At 40.6% G+C, this 15594-nt stretch overlaps 2 protein-coding genes across 5 annotated transcripts in view; both read left to right on the top strand.

Moving 5' to 3' along the window:
* rasgrf1 (Ras protein specific guanine nucleotide releasing factor 1) overlaps positions 1-10467 on the top strand; it is a 43664-nt gene extending 33197 nt beyond the window's left edge. For all 4 annotated transcript variants that reach the window (XM_023985513.2, XM_023985512.2, XM_023985511.2 and 1 more), the window contains 11 exons: positions 1678-1854; positions 2027-2133; positions 2224-2336; positions 4387-4447; positions 4617-4720; positions 6806-6890; positions 7018-7215; positions 7468-7547; positions 7684-7801; positions 7900-7968; positions 8134-10467. In XM_023985513.2, the coding sequence (XP_023841281.1) occupies positions 1678-1854; positions 2027-2133; positions 2224-2336; positions 4387-4447; positions 4617-4720; positions 6806-6890; positions 7018-7215; positions 7468-7547; positions 7684-7801; positions 7900-7968; positions 8134-8226 (1205 nt within the window). In that variant the 3' untranslated portion in view covers positions 8227-10467. The remainder of the gene's footprint in view (positions 1-1677; positions 1855-2026; positions 2134-2223; positions 2337-4386; positions 4448-4616; positions 4721-6805; positions 6891-7017; positions 7216-7467; positions 7548-7683; positions 7802-7899; positions 7969-8133) is intronic.
* Positions 10468-10614: 147 nt separating this feature from the next.
* On the top strand, positions 10615-14805 carry ctsh (cathepsin H). The gene is made up of 12 exons (XM_023985514.2): positions 10615-10758; positions 11899-11930; positions 12311-12416; positions 12656-12726; positions 12810-12914; positions 13043-13129; positions 13344-13399; positions 13511-13592; positions 13688-13756; positions 13840-13946; positions 14188-14313; positions 14418-14805. The coding sequence occupies exons 1-12, from the start codon at positions 10689-10691 to the stop codon at positions 14491-14493; spliced, it is 987 nt and encodes a 328-aa protein (XP_023841282.1). The 5' UTR covers positions 10615-10688; the 3' UTR covers positions 14494-14805.
* Positions 14806-15594: the final 789 nt, after the last annotated feature.

Genomic DNA, 15594 nt, shown 5'->3' with positions numbered 1-15594 from the left:
GCAAGTGTTATCAGTGGTAATCCATGTTTCCGTCAGTGCCAAGAAGTCGAGGGACTGGAGGGAAGCATAGGCTGAGATGAACTCTGCCTTGTTGGCCGCAGATCGCAGTTCCAGAGGCTGCTGAGACCTGGAACTCCACGTGGGTCGTGCGCGCTGGGACACAGGTTAGAGTAGCAGCGGCCACGCGGTGTGAAGCGTTTGTATGCTGTTGCAGAGAGGAGAGAACAGGATAGACAGACACATAGTTGACAGGCTACAGAAGAGGCAACGCTAATGCAAAGGAGATTGGAATGACAAGTGGACTACACGTCTCGAATGTTCAGAAAGTTAAGCTTACGTTGCAAAAAATCTTATTGACTAAAATGATATAGTACTGCTGGCTGTGAAATAGGCTAGCTAGCAGTGGCTGCGTTGTTGACTTTGTTTGAAAGTGTAGCTGGCTAGGTAACTCTAACTGGCTAGGTAACCTCGACAATTACTCTAGACTACACAATTATCTTAGATACAAAGACGGCTATGTAGCCAGCTAAGATCAAACAAATCAAACTCTGTTGTACTGTAATGAAATGAAATGTAATACTACCTGTAATACTACCTGTGGAGCAAAGCGGAATGCAACTACTCGCTCCAAACCAAACCGGAAGTGCGTATCGTAGAGGGAGAGGCAATAGAAGTGTTGTTTCTTGTATTATTGTCTTTTGTGTCTTTAGAGGACTGCTTCACCTTAATGTCCCCTTTCCCTTTTCTTCTGTCCTTATTTTGTCCCACTTTGTCCCTTCTTTGTCCCTTCTTCTCTTCTGCKAACTAGACACTCCTTGTTAGCTAGCTAGCTTCTTTCAGGAATGTCCCTAGCAACTAGGGACTTGTTGCAGAAATAAATAGGCCTATACCCTATTTTTTTAATGTTCGCTACAGAGCACCTGCCCCTTGCAGGTCTGTGCACGGCCCTGCCCAACTCTTAGGACAGAATGTGTACCAAGTCAAAGGTGAACAGAAACCTGACATAATTTACATTAACAGTACTCAGATCAGGTTTATATTACTCTCACCATAAAGCTCAACTGATTTGATTTGTTTATTAATCGCACAGTAATGTCTGTATATTGTCAGTCAGTGTGCAGACAGTGTGATGAGAAACCAGTCAATTTCTCCATTATGCTGATATTGGTGGCTATATTTAGCTACACCCATCTTGAATATCAAAGCCTCATGTAAGGTCTCTATGCTCTACTGGGATAGAATGTGGTGCTCTTGGGTTGCTGCCCTCTACTGTAGACAAAAGAAATGAACAAATCTGTCCTGTTACACAATATGAATTACACAGCCAAACTAGATCATGTGTTTTGGGGTAAGATCCATTAAGTTGCTAAGCGTTGTCAACAACCTCTTAAATCTCAGCGAGCAGGTTATAGTTGCATCTATTTCCCTCCGGTTCCTATTGAAGTAGTAGTGAGAGACCAATTAAGAGCATTTGATGCAGCTGACACTTTAATGGATAATTTTTGTGGCTGTCCTAGTGCAGTCATAATGTCAGCAATTCTGTTTTATGGTCTCTCCATTTTATACCTACATTACTTTATTGTAAAGGTATCACACTGCATCAATCAAGTTCACTAAAATGAATCTCATGGCATTTTACGGCCAGTATAACTGTCTCCATATTGTATCTCCCTGTAGAATTCTCCCTGTTTTCCTACAATAATGGCACGGTGATGTCATCGTGCCGCCCTGAGATGGACAACAACAATCGCAGTGCCCTCTCTGCAGCCTCCGCCTTCGCCATCGCCACGGCAGGAGCCAATGAGGGCACGCCCACCAAGGAGAAGTACCGCCGCATGTCCCTGGCTAGCACAGGTACACAGCGTATTAAACATCAGTTTTGTCCACAATGGAACAATTTGCGTACACCACATTTTCAAAAGCATGAGATCTTCAATGTCATTTTTGTTCTCAAGAGAAAAAAAATCTATTTCATTAAAAATTTAGGTGTGATATTTACATGGCATATTTGATCAATTTTCCCCAGGGTTCCCAACAGACCAGAGGAATGGGGACAAAGAGTTTGTCATCCGAAGGGCTGCAACCAACAGAGTCCTGAATGTTCTGAGGCACTGGGTGTCAAAACACTCTCAGGTAAGTCTTCCAGATACATAGTCATTACTTCTAAGGTCAAATAGTGTCCAATCAGTTAACTGTTATGTGTGTGTTTGTGTTGACCTCAAGGACTTTGAGAGTAACACTGAGCTGAAGCTGAAGGTGATAGCCTTCCTGGAGGAAGTGATGCATGACCCGGAACTGCTGACCCAGGAAAGGAAAGCAGCCGCCAACATCATCAGGTACCTACCAGCACTACCGCCGCCTCAGCTTATGAGGCGAAATCTGGACCCTTACAAATCAGCCGGGCTAGACAGTCTGGACCCTCTCTTTCTAAAATTATCTGCCGAAATTGTTGCAACCCCTATTACTAGCCTGTTCAACCTCTCTTTCTTATCGTCTGAGATTCCCATGGATTGGAAAGCTGCCGAGTTCATCCCCCTCTTTAAAGGGGGAGACACTCTAGACCCAAACTGCTACAGACCTATATCTATTTTACCCTACCTTTTCTAAGGTCTTTGAAAGCCAAGTTAACAAACAGATTACCGACCATTTCGAATCTCACCGTACCTTCTCCGCTATGCAATCTGGTTTCAGAGCTGGTCATGAGTGCACCTAAGCCACGCTCAAGGTCCTAAACAATATCATAACCGCCATCGATAAGAGACATTACTGTGCAGCCGTATTCATCGACCTGGCTAAGGCTTTCGACTCTGTCAATCACAACATTCTTATTGGCAGACTCAACAGCCTGGGTTTCACAAATGATTGCCTCGCTTGGTTCACCAACTACTTGTCCAATAGAGTTCAGTATGTCAAATCGGAGGGCCTGTTGTCCGGACCTCTGGCAGTCTCTATGGGGGTGCCACAGGGTTCAATTCTTGGGCTGACTCTCTTCTCTGTATACATCAATGATGTCGCTCTCGCTGCTGGTGATTCTTTGATTCACCTCCATGCAGACGACACCATTCTGTATACCTCTGGCCCTTCGTTGGACACTGTGTTAACTAACCTCCAGATGAGCTTCTATGCCATACAACTATCTTTCCGTGGCCTCCAACTGCTCTTAAATGCAAGTAAAACTAAATGCATGCTCTTCAACCAATCGCTGCCCGCACCTGTCCGGCCGTCCAGCATCACTACTCTGGACAGTTCTGAATATGTGGACAACTACAAATACCTAGGTGTTTGGTTAGACTGTAAACTCTCCTTCCAGACTCACATTAAGCATCTCCAATCCAAAATGAAATCTAGAATCGGCTTCCTATTTTCGCAAAGTAAAAAGCATCCTTCACTCATGCTGCCAACATAGCTTCGTAAAACTGACCATCCTAACCGATCCTCGACTTCGGCGATGACATTTACAAAATAGCCTCCAACACTCTACTCAACAAATTGGATGCAGTCTATCACAGTGCCATCCTTTGTCACCAAAGCCCCATATACTACCCACCACTGCGACCTGTATGCTCTCGTTGGCTGGCCCTCGCTTCATACTCGTCGCCAAACCCACTGGCTCCAGGTCATCTACAAGTCTCTGCTAGGTAAAGCCTCGCCTTATCTCAGCTCACTGGTCACCATAGCAGCACCCACCCATAGCACGCGCTCCAGCAGGTATATCTCACTGGTCACCCCCAAAGCCAATTCTTCCTTTGGCCGCCTTTCCTTCCAGTTCTCTGCTGCCAATGACTGGAACGAACTGCAAAAATCTCTGAAGCTGGAGACTCTTACCTCCCTCACTAGCTTTAAGCACCATCTGTCTGAGCAGCTCACAGATCACTGTACCTGTACATAGCTCATCTGTAAATAGCCCATCCAATCTACCTCATCCCCATACTGTATTTATTTATCTTGCTCCTTTGCACCCCAGTATCTCTACTTGCACATTCATCTTCTGCACATCCTACCATTCCAGTGTTTAATTGCTATATTGTAATTATTTTGCCACCATAGCCTATTTATTGCCTTTCTTATCCTACCTCATTTGCACATGCTGTGTATAGATTTTTCTACTGTATTATTGATTCTGTTTGTTTATGCCATGTGTAACTCTGTGTTGTTGTATGTGTCAAACTGCTTTGCTTTATCTTGGCCAGGTCGCAGTTGCAAATGAGAACTTGTTCTCAACTAGCCTACCTGGTTAAATAAAGGTGAAATAAAAAATAAAATAAATTATGGACACACTGTTAATATTGAATACATGGGCTATCACTTTTATAGGGCTTCTATGTACAGAGTAAAGAGAAACACACATTATAAATACATACTTGACTCTGTTGTATGGTCTATTAGGACCCTGACACAGGAGGACCCAGGTGACAATCAGATCAGCCTCGAGGAGGTGACACAGCTGGTGAGTGGGATGACTGCACGTGTAAATGGCAATTGAGTCAAAGAAGGACAATCTCTCCTTGACATACGTATGTTAAGTATGTGTCTCAGGAATGTTTGAATATAGTGAAGTAGTTGTCATACCTCACGTCTTGGGAATGGTTACCGGTGATGCGCTGTGTGTGTGCTAGGCATCAGTAGGGAAGGCGGAAGCGTTTGAGAGCCATTCTGCCTTGGAGATAGCAGAGCAGCTCACCCTACTGGACCACCTGGTCTTTAAGGTCATCCCATATGAGTGAGTGACACTGAGTGACACAGCTGATGATACATACACACAGTGCATTCGGAAAGTATTCAGACCCCTTGACTTTTTCCACATTTTGTTATGTTACAGCCTTATTCTAAAATGGATTTAAATTGTTTTTTTGTCTTCAGTCTACAGTTAATACCCCATAATGACAAAGCAAAAACAGGTTTTTAGAGAATTTTGCAAATTATTTAAATATTACATTTACTTAAATATTCAGACCCTTTACTCAGTACTTTGTTGAAGCACCTTTGGTAGTGATTACAGCCTCAAGTCTTCTTGGGTATGACGCTAGAAGCTTGGCACACCTGTATTTGGGGAGTTTCTCCCATTCTTCTCTGCAGATCCTCAAGCTCTGTCAGGTTGGATGGGGAGCATCGCTGCACAGCTATTTTCAGGTCTCTACAGAGATGTTCGATCAGGTTCAAGTCCGGGCTCTGGCTGTGCAAATTAAGGACATTCAGAGACTTGTCCCGAAGCCACTTCAGCGTTGTCTTTGCTGTGTGTGCTTAGGGTCGTTGTCCTGTTCGAAGGTGACCCTTGTCCCAGTCTGAGGTCCTGAGCAGGTTTTCATCAAGGATCTCTCTCTACTTTGCTCTGTTCATCTTTCCCTCAATCATGACCGGTCTCCCAGTCCCTGCCGCTGAAAAACATCCCCACAGCATGATGCTACCACCATCATGCTTTACCATAGGGATGGTGCCAGGCTCTAGACGTGAAGCTTGACATTCAGGCCAAAGAGTTAAATCTTGGTGGCTTCCCGAGCATCAGTGCTAGCTGTGCCACTAGAGCTTCTGGGTTCGAGTCCAGGCTCTGTCGCAGCCGGGTGACCATGGGGCAGCGCACAATTGGCCCAGCGTCGTCCGGGTTAGGGGAGGGTTTGGCCAGCAGGGATGTCCTTGTCCAATCGTGCACTAGTGACTCCTGTGGAGGGCCGGGCGCAGTGGACGCTGACACGGTCGCCAGGTGTACGGTGTTGCCTCTGACACATTGGTGCAGCTGGCTTCCGGGTTAAGTGGGCATTGTGTCAAGAAGCAGTGCGGTTTGGTTGGGTTGTGTTTTGGAGGACGCACGGCTCTCAACCTTCGCCTCTCCCGAGTCCGTACGGGAGTTGCAGCCATGAGACAAGACTGTAACTACCAATTGGATACCACAAAATTGGGGAGGAAAAAGGGCAAAAAAAATTTTTTTTACAAAAAAATATTATTTCTCATGGTCTGAGTCTTTAGGTGCTTTTTGGCAACACTCATGTGCCTTTTACTGGCTTCCATCTGGCCATTCTACCATAAAGGCCTGATTTGTGGAGTGCTGCAGAGATTGGATGTCCTTCTGGAAGGTTCTCCCATATCCATAGAGGAACTCTGAAGCTATGTCAGAGTGACCATCGGGTTCTTGATCACCTCCCTGACCAAGGCCCTTCTCCCCCGATTGCTCCATTTTGGCATGGCGGACAGCTCTAGGAAGAGTCTTGGTGGTACCAAACTTCTTCCTTTTAAGAATGATGGAGGCCACTGTGTTCTTGTTTTTTGGTACCTTTCCCCAGATCTGTGCCTCGGCACAATCCTGTCTCGGAGCTCTACGGGCAATTCCTTTGTACTCGTGGCTTAGTTTTTGCTCTGACATGCACTGTCAGCTGTGGGACCTTATATAGACAGATGTGTGCCTTTCCAAATAATGTCCAATCAATTGATTTTACAAGAGGTTGACTCCAATCAAGTTGTAGCAACATCTCAAACAATGGACAGGATGCACCGGATCTCAATTTCGAGTCTCATAGCAAAGGGTCTGAATACTTTTGTAAATAAGGTACAGTATTTGTTTTTTATTTGTAATAAGTTTGCAAAAAAATCTCAACCTGGTTTGCTTTGTCATTATGAGGTATTGTGTGTCGATTGATGAGGAACATGTTTTAATTAAATTTAGAATAAGGCTGTAACGTAACAAAGTCAAGGGGTCTGCATACTTTCCGAATGCACTGTACAATATGGGAGACAGTGATTTTTAAACAAAAGCTATGCTGTATTAATGAGAATAAATTGTTTTTCTACTTGATCTTCCAATATTGTTTTACAGAGAGTTCTTTGGTCAAGGCTGGATGAAGAATGACAAGAATGAAAGGACACCATATATCATGAAAACAACAAAGCATTTCAATGATGTATGCAGCCAACAACGCCCATCTTCCAACATATTACCACTGTACATTTTCACTTTTTATTAGTGTGTGGCTTTGGTTGTTATGCATTAGGAACATGGCTATTCCTTGTCTGTCTTGCCTCTGTTAGATCAGTAACCTGATTGCCACAGAGATCCTGCGTTGTGACGACGTGACCACACGGGTGGCGGTGATGGAGAAGTGGGTGGCGGTGGCGGACATCTGCCGCTGTCTCCATAACTACAACGCTGTGCTGGAGATCACCTCCTCCCTCAACCGCAGCTCTGTGTTCCGTCTCAAGAAGACCTGGCTCAAAGTGTCCAAGCAGGTGGCCACATTTCCCACTACACACACCCAGCTCACTGAGGGCTCATAGCGTGGTCCTAGTAATATTACTACATGTTTTATCATTGCACTAGGACCTCAATACACTATTATAAACAGCTTGTTATGACACCACAGACCTATGAATTGTTATTGCTTATTACAGATTACACATCACTTTAACTGTTGATTATACTGTACCTGGGTGTTTTCCAAAATAAAATTATTTTAAACAGTATTTTATTTTATCCCTCAGACTAAAACCGTAATTGACAAGCTGCAGAAGTTGGTTTCGTCAGAGGGGAGGTTCAAAAACCTAAGAGAGGCTTTAAAGAAGTGAGTGTTTCTTCTGGTTGTTCTAATAACTACAAAAGCCAATGTGTATCAGACAATGATGCTGGCCATTCAGGCAGTGGATCGATCAAAGTATTGTCAAATTGGTGACATCCTACTCTTCTGTTTTTCCTTCTAGCTGTGACCCTCCCTGTGTACCATACCTGGGGATGTACCTCACTGATCTGGCTTTCATTGAGGAGGGGACACCCAATTACACTGAGGACAAATTAGTCAACTTCTCAAAGATGAGGATGGTCAGCGGTCTCTGCTATGTGTAATGTTACAGAGATATTAAAATGTATTCTATGGCTTTGTATTGTATACATGGCTTCTGTTCTCTATCTCTCTACAGATTTCCCATATCATCAGAGATATTAGACAATTCCAGCAAACGGCATACAAGATTGATCATCAGCCAATGGTAAACTTTTAAAGCTCTTTTATGCGAACTTATTTTATATTGTACATATAGAGAAACAAAAGAAAATGGCCGTGAGGGAAATCCTGAGTGTCCGTATTTATCACATCGTATAGATTATCGTAGTAGTAGCCAACCTGCTGAAACTATATATTTGTCCTGGTCTAGGCAGCACAGTATTTGCTGGACAACAGCTCTGTTCTGGATGAAGAAAGCCTGTATGAAGCCTCTCTCAGAATTGAGCCTAAAGTCAACAACTGAAGAGGATGACAGTTTCCCAAAGTGTACTCTCTGTTAAGGAACTATGTCATACACAGTAGACATATACAATAACTGGTGTTAAGTCATGTTTAACATGTTTGCTCTCATACGTGTATTGTTTTTAGAAGTATTATGTACAAATGTTAATTTAATCTTCACGTTGTTGAAATATTTCATTTTCCTCTGCAACAAGGACCATTTCACTGGGCTTACTAGGGTGATAACTAAAGTCACAATGATCTTGTATAATGGTATGTCCTTTAACCAATTAAATTGATTGACATCTTTTCATACTGTGGACTTTGCACTTCCTGTAAGCACACATGCTGCCAGGATCATATTGTACATAGGAAAGATTGTTCTCTTTACTCAAATAGATGTGTTTATCTTCAACTGATGTAGCATTGTAAAAATCAAACCAGGTAAAACATTGACATTTTCTTACCCCAAATTGATGTGGCTAAACCAATGAGTGTTCCTTGAATTGTTCTATCAATTCCGCCTCAGCTCTGCTTTGTTTATTTGCTTCCGCTTGTTGTATCTATCAACATTTGAGTCATCCTGTCACAGTTGTGACTGAGATGTGAAAGTCACTAGCATCACAGAGCTTTGTCTTGTCATCATGAATGATTCTTACGTAACAAGATAATACACTTGCCTGATACAAGAAACACCTGCTCTTAGAAGTTACTGATTTTCAGCACAGTACTGAATCTGCTCTGAAAATAAATAACTAATAAGGGCATGTTCACACGACAAGCTTTAATCTAAGAACCAGCAAAGTCTGGTTTGTTTTGAAAACAATTTTAAGTCCTGTGTGAATACAACCTACTATAACCTAGAAGATGATTAACAATATCTGTAGCTTTATTTCATTACTGTTGCATGTTTCATTGTAACAGGCAGTTAAATCAAACTTCATGCTATATATTTTCAAAAGTAATTCAAGTAGCCATGAATTCAACTTTGTTTTGCAGAATAAGCTCTATTAATCCATGTAATTTGAAGGGACAGTAATAAGCCAGTGTATGTTTTATCTCCAATACAAGTGTATTTCCAGTTTGACAATGATTAGTTGGTGACATCTTGTTTCACTATGACTCACTGGGCACAGTTGTCAATTCAATGTCTATTCCACATTGGTTCAACAGAATTTCATTGAAATGAAATGGAAACAACGTGGATTCAACCAGTATGTACCCAGTGGGGAGTTTGGGGAGGAATATGTTAACCATTTTGCTGCTATTCTTGGAGCATGCCATTGTATAATGATATGTAGCTGTTTCCCTTTTTTAAACCACATGTTCGTTTGCTTTCAATTTAATATAAACGGAGCACACATTTTAAAGAAAAATAAAGCGAAACCCTTGAAATTGTAGTATTTTTAGGCTTTGTGATATTCGTGTACAGTGCAAGGTTGTTCCGCTATTATACTGTATAATTCAAAGACAATCTATGTCCTTTTGCTGTTCCAGTGATTGTGGAACGTGACCGTATATCACTCTGTTAAATGCATTGTTAAGAGTATGATAAAAGTAAGTGAATGAGTTACTCCGCCTGCAGCATTCAAAAGGTATTTTTGTAGTATTAGTATAAGGGAAGGGGATACATACACAGGGAAGTATTTTGTACTTTGTTGTTAATTCACCTGCAGAAATGTATTCTGTACAGTTTGTATATGCAGCCCTGCATATTTCTTAATGTGGAACAGTGTCAAGTACACCTCAAAAGCATTGTATCCCAAGCTTTAACACAAAATGCTACAACAATTGTGATTTTGAAACCATGACTTAGAGGTAGAAGACAACTTCAAAGTGTTTTGCATATACTGTAATCCTGTCTATAATCATTCTCTTAGCAGGAATATAGTGATGTAGTGCTTATTCTGTGAATATTTGTATGTATTTTTACCATGTACAGTCTAGAAATATTTAAAGCTCATGTGGCAGGCATGCAACACTATCAGACAATATTAAAACAATATATATACTTATATATACTGTATACACTTATACGTGCACATACTCTTATAAATGAATTATTAACAAACGTTTTGCTGTTAGCAATACCCAGTGGTATGAGAATTATCTTTCAACCCTTATGTTTATTTCCACGGCTTGAGAAATATTTCCAGTTTTATAAAAATACAACAAATATGTATGTTTCCTGATTACCTCTTGCTAATAAATCTATTCTATCTCAGGGGCATTGTTGTCTCAAGTGTGTTTGTGGAGAAAATGATATTTTTCTCTCTGCCACCTCTATCACACACAAACACACACACTGCAGCAACTTTACTTGAATTTATATTTATGTATAATAAAAGTTCGCGTATATTTCGTCACCTTTTGCACAGTCACGGGGAAGTCGGGAAGTGATCAAACCTCGTGACTTTCGGTTAGTTCATTCATTGCTCTCACTGTTTGTTGCAGGAAGACAACAGCTTTACTAAACTTTGAAGTATGAAGATCTTAGTTTTGTTGATTTTTTCCGTATACTCTGTTACTTCTTTATATCCGTTTTCCGAGGAGGGTAAGTTGCAATTGAATCTGTTTTAGGCTATGTAGAATCGAAATGATACCTAATTTGCGCTTTCAAATTAACCTATCATAATACGAGCGAATGAAAAAGGGCTGAAAAAGACAAAAGAAAAATAGAAAAGTCGATAAAGGGTGAGGAGAAGCAGTACTACGGACTCTAGGAAGAAAATAAAAGATGACGAAAAAGACCATCATAATGACTGAAATGTTTTTGGAAAATAAGGTCAATTGATTCAAGACATACTTTATGACAGTAGGTCTTACTGATCACAGTTCAAAATAGTGACGCACAAACTAATCTTGCACTTGGTTCTGAAGCCTACCTCTATGATATATATATATATAAGCACTCATTGTGCAGTGGCGCTTTACAATTATATATATATATATATATAATTGTATTTTGTTCAGTGTAGGCCTCTACTTGAATGCATATTCTACAGGCTACCTCTATCCTAAATGTTACCTTTATGTTCAGTGGGAATGAATCACATGACTGCTATACAGTTGTTAGTGAATGTTGCACTAAAATGTCACATTGACAATGTTACAATGAATAATGCTAAAGTACAAGTTCAAATGTTACAATAAAGTTACAATATGTTTCAATACATGTTGCACTAAAGTAACAATGTTGAAATACGTTGAAGATTGTTTTTTCTTTGTCTTTCCTCTCAGTATTCATATCGTGTTGTATAAGGGTTTTTGATGTGTAAAATGGTCACACTAGAATGTGACGGGGCATTCTAGTGGCAATGCTGGGGACTGCTAGTGACAGAGTTTTAAATGTGTTAATAACTGGGTTGGGATATATAAGAACTTTGATAACTGCATAGGAGAAATATGTTAATTTAGTATACGTAACATTATCCTGTGACCGACCATTTAACACACTTTTTCACCTACTTTTCCAATAAAATGTCAAAAAATAATGATTGATTACTTCAAAGGGTTACTAATGACACTTGATTTGGATATTTTCATGTCTGAGAAAAATTTGGGATTAATTGGGTTAATGTCGATTGATTTATCAACATCACATTGTGATCAGAACGACTGATAGAAGAATGGCTTTTAGCCTATTGATCTTTACAATCTCAAATCAAATGACCCTTCTCTGTTTTCTTTACAGGCGAATATCACTTTAAGTTATGGATGTCACAGGTAAGTTCAATTTGGCACGAAACCAGGTACTTTCCTACAATACAAGGAAGTTTTCAGTTTTTTCTTCATATGTCTGCAAAAAGTATTATTTGAAAATAATAAATATTGGAGAATATTCTCATCATACTAAGCCTTATAGATAGAATACATTTTATTTTAAACTGCAATAGTGTGTATAGAATTACTGATAAACTAGGCAACTAGACAGATAGAAGAGTGTCTTATCATTGTAAATAAGAATTTGTTCTTAACTGACTTGCCTAGTTAAAGGTTAAATACAAAATATCTAATGTATTTTGAAATGCACTGTATCTACATAAAAAATATTTGTAAAATCACAGTGACCTGAATTTTGAGATGTTACTGTGTCATCCATGCAGTACAACAAGGTGTATGACATGGAGGAGTACTACCACAGACTTCAGATCTTCATTGAGAACAAGAGGAGGATTGACTATCACAATGAAGGAAATCACAAGTTCACAAGTATGAATAACTGCATGATGCTTGGTTTTCTTCAGATGTTAGAAGTGTCCACATCCTTTGAGTATGATCAGTGGAGGCTGCTGAGGGTAGGACAGCTCATAATAATAGCTAGAACGGAATGGAATGGTATAAAACACATGGAAGCCGTTACCACGAGCCCATTCTCCCCAATTAAGGTGCCACCAACCTCCTGTGTGGCATATTAATTCTGTCTTCTGACATTTGACCTTTTTACCTAGTGGGACTGAATCAGTTCTCTGACCTGACGTTTGCTGAATTCAGAAAATCTCTCCTCTTGACTGAGCCCCAGGTATTTATATTCCTGTTATGTATACTTCTCTTGATTTTTTTACTTGAAAAACACATTTTAATCTTTCTTTCTGTCATTCTTAGAACTGTTCTGCCACTAAAGGGAGTCATGTGAGCAGCAATGGACCATATCCAGAGTCGGTCGACTGGAGAAAGAAGGGGCACTATGTCACAGCGGTGAAGAACCAGGTATCCTAACACATACAGTATAGGATGCACTTTAATGATATAAATCATGCATTATCTGGCAAGGTAAAGATGCTTATGTGGAAGACCACTGTATGTGCTGAAAATAGATGTTGATTTGTGGTGTTCAGGGGCCCTGTGGTAGCTGCTGGACCTTTTCCACTACAGGCTGTTTGGAGTCAGTCACAGCAATCGCAACAGGGAAACTCTTACAACTGGTGAGATACTTATCTACTTCTCTATTCTAAAAAATTAAGTGGGAAGGAAAGTTGGCCTCCTTTTGCTGAGGTAATTCAATACCATTTTTACAATTGGGTTTAAGGCTAGTAGTCGCAATACATTTTGGAATTAATTGAAATTCTTGTCCTATTTCTGATCTTGAATAATGAAAAGTATATTTTATCCAACTGCTGCTGCCTTTATATTGTCCAGTCAGAGCAGCAACTAGTGGACTGTGCTCAGGCCTTCAACAACCACGGCTGTAATGGGTGAGTGTCACCACTGGAGAACACGTTTCTTTGTAATATATATTCACACAATTTCTTGGTCTTACTGGACACTTAGATTCTTACTGAGGCTCTGAAAAAATTATCTTTTAGCGGGCTCCCCAGTCAAGCATTTGAGTACATCAAGTATAACAAGGGAATCATGACAGAGGATGACTATCCATACACTGCACATGTATGTAAACAGCCATTCCATCTTTATAACTACAGTACTGGCACTTCAAACGGTGACGATATATTAACATCATTCATGTTGGAATCATTTTGAAGGATGATACTTGCAAGTTCAAGACTGATTTGGCTGCTGCTTTTGTTAAGGATGTAGTCAACATAACAAAGGTAAGTAAATGCAAATTACTCTGGATTATTTGGTGCATTGACTACACAGGCAGTCAGCTAATTGTGTATTTATTACATTGCAGTATGATGAAATGGGTATGCTGGATGCAGTGGCCAGATTCAACCCTGTCAGCCTTGCCTATGAGGTGACCTCTGATTTCATGCATTACGATGGTGGTGTGTACACCAGGTGAGAATGAGTCTCTGATATTTTGTTAAACCTAGAATAAGGATCATATCTGTGCCTTAAGAGCTATGTTGCATATTTTCCAATAAGCAGTTAAAAACAGGACTCACAGCTGTAGCCTACCTACCATACAACCAGCATCAGAAAGCAATACAAATAGATATGTAGATTTTGCATGACTTCTTCTTTCTATAAAATAGGAATCATGGCCTTGCATTCTGCATCTTCACTTCTCTTATTGTAGCATGGAGTGTCACAACACCACAGACACAGTGAATCATGCAGTGCTGGCTGTGGGGTATGGTGAGGAGAAGGGCACACCCTACTGGATAGTGAAGAACTCCTGGGGAAGCAGCTGGGGAATGAAAGGGTAAGACTTCAATGACAAAAGTAGAATAACATTGTGAACAGTATGGGCCCAATGTTATGTAACAGAACAGTGTTATGATACAGTATGTTGTGCTGTTTTCACAGCTATTTCTTCATTGAGCGTGGGAAAAACATGTGTGGACTGGCTGCCTGCTCATCTTATCCCCTTCCTGTGCTGTGAACGTTGAATTCTGCACGCCATGGGGGCAAGAGTACTAAAAAGGGACATGGAGCCAAAGACTTCATTATCATTTTAAATTTTAAATCAATGATATGGTTTGATTTTTATGTTTGCTCACCACCTCAGGGAGTCTGATTATATACTGGGAGAAACACTCCCCCCCCCCCCACTGCACATCTACTGTTTTTAATCAGGATTTGATTGATTCGATTATTGCTGACATGAAGATTGTTATGATTTTAATCATGTGAAATTGTTTTTTAATACTGATTTAATGTTTGTGAATAAAGTTTCTTGATTTCTCTGTCACAATTTGATGGGCGATACATTTCGAATTCAGATAAGACTGTGTGATGATGCTGTTTATATAGTCCAGAGTTTTTTTTAAATGAACCGGGTAGTTTGGCTTCTGGATGCTGATTGGCTAAAAGCCGTGGTATATGGTCTAATATACCAAAACATTTATGCCAAAACATTTATTTGTATGTTGGTAACCAGTTTATAATAGCAATAAGGCACCTCTGGGGTTTGTGGTATATGGCCAAGGCACTCCACATTGCGTTGTGCATAAGAACAGCCCTTAGCTGTGGTATATTGGCAATAWAKCCCCCCCCCCCCCCCCAGGCCTTATTGCCAGTGCTTGAACTGAAATAAGTGCTGATACCGATTTTGGGTAATGGTACTGTTTACATTTAGGTGCAGGAGCCCCAAAATACATGAGCTAACATTCTATAAGAGGAACGGTAGTTGAAGCATTAGAAAATGCAAGGTGCCGGTACTCAGCTTCGGTGACCTGCCCAAGTCAAGCACTGCTTAAATAAATGGGTATGATGCAAAACTACTTGTTTACTGTTCTAATTACATTGTTAATTAGGTTATAATAGCAGTAAGGCACTTTGGGGGTTTGTGGTGTATATGGCCAAAATACTATGGCTAAGGGGCTGTAACCAGGGACTCCGCATTGTGTCATGCTTAAGAACAATAAATCAAATGTATTTATAAAGCCCTTTTTACATCAACCAATGTCACAAAGTGCTATACAGAGACCCAGCCTAAAACCACAAACTACAAGCAATGCAGATTAGAGGCACGGTGGCTAGT

This window comes from Salvelinus sp. IW2-2015, linkage group LG4q.1:29, assembly GCF_002910315.2.
Source record: "Salvelinus sp. IW2-2015 linkage group LG4q.1:29, ASM291031v2, whole genome shotgun sequence".
In the NCBI taxonomy this organism is placed as follows: domain Eukaryota; kingdom Metazoa; phylum Chordata; class Actinopteri; order Salmoniformes; family Salmonidae; genus Salvelinus; species Salvelinus sp. IW2-2015.
This window is presented reverse-complemented; position numbering and strand designations above follow the sequence as displayed.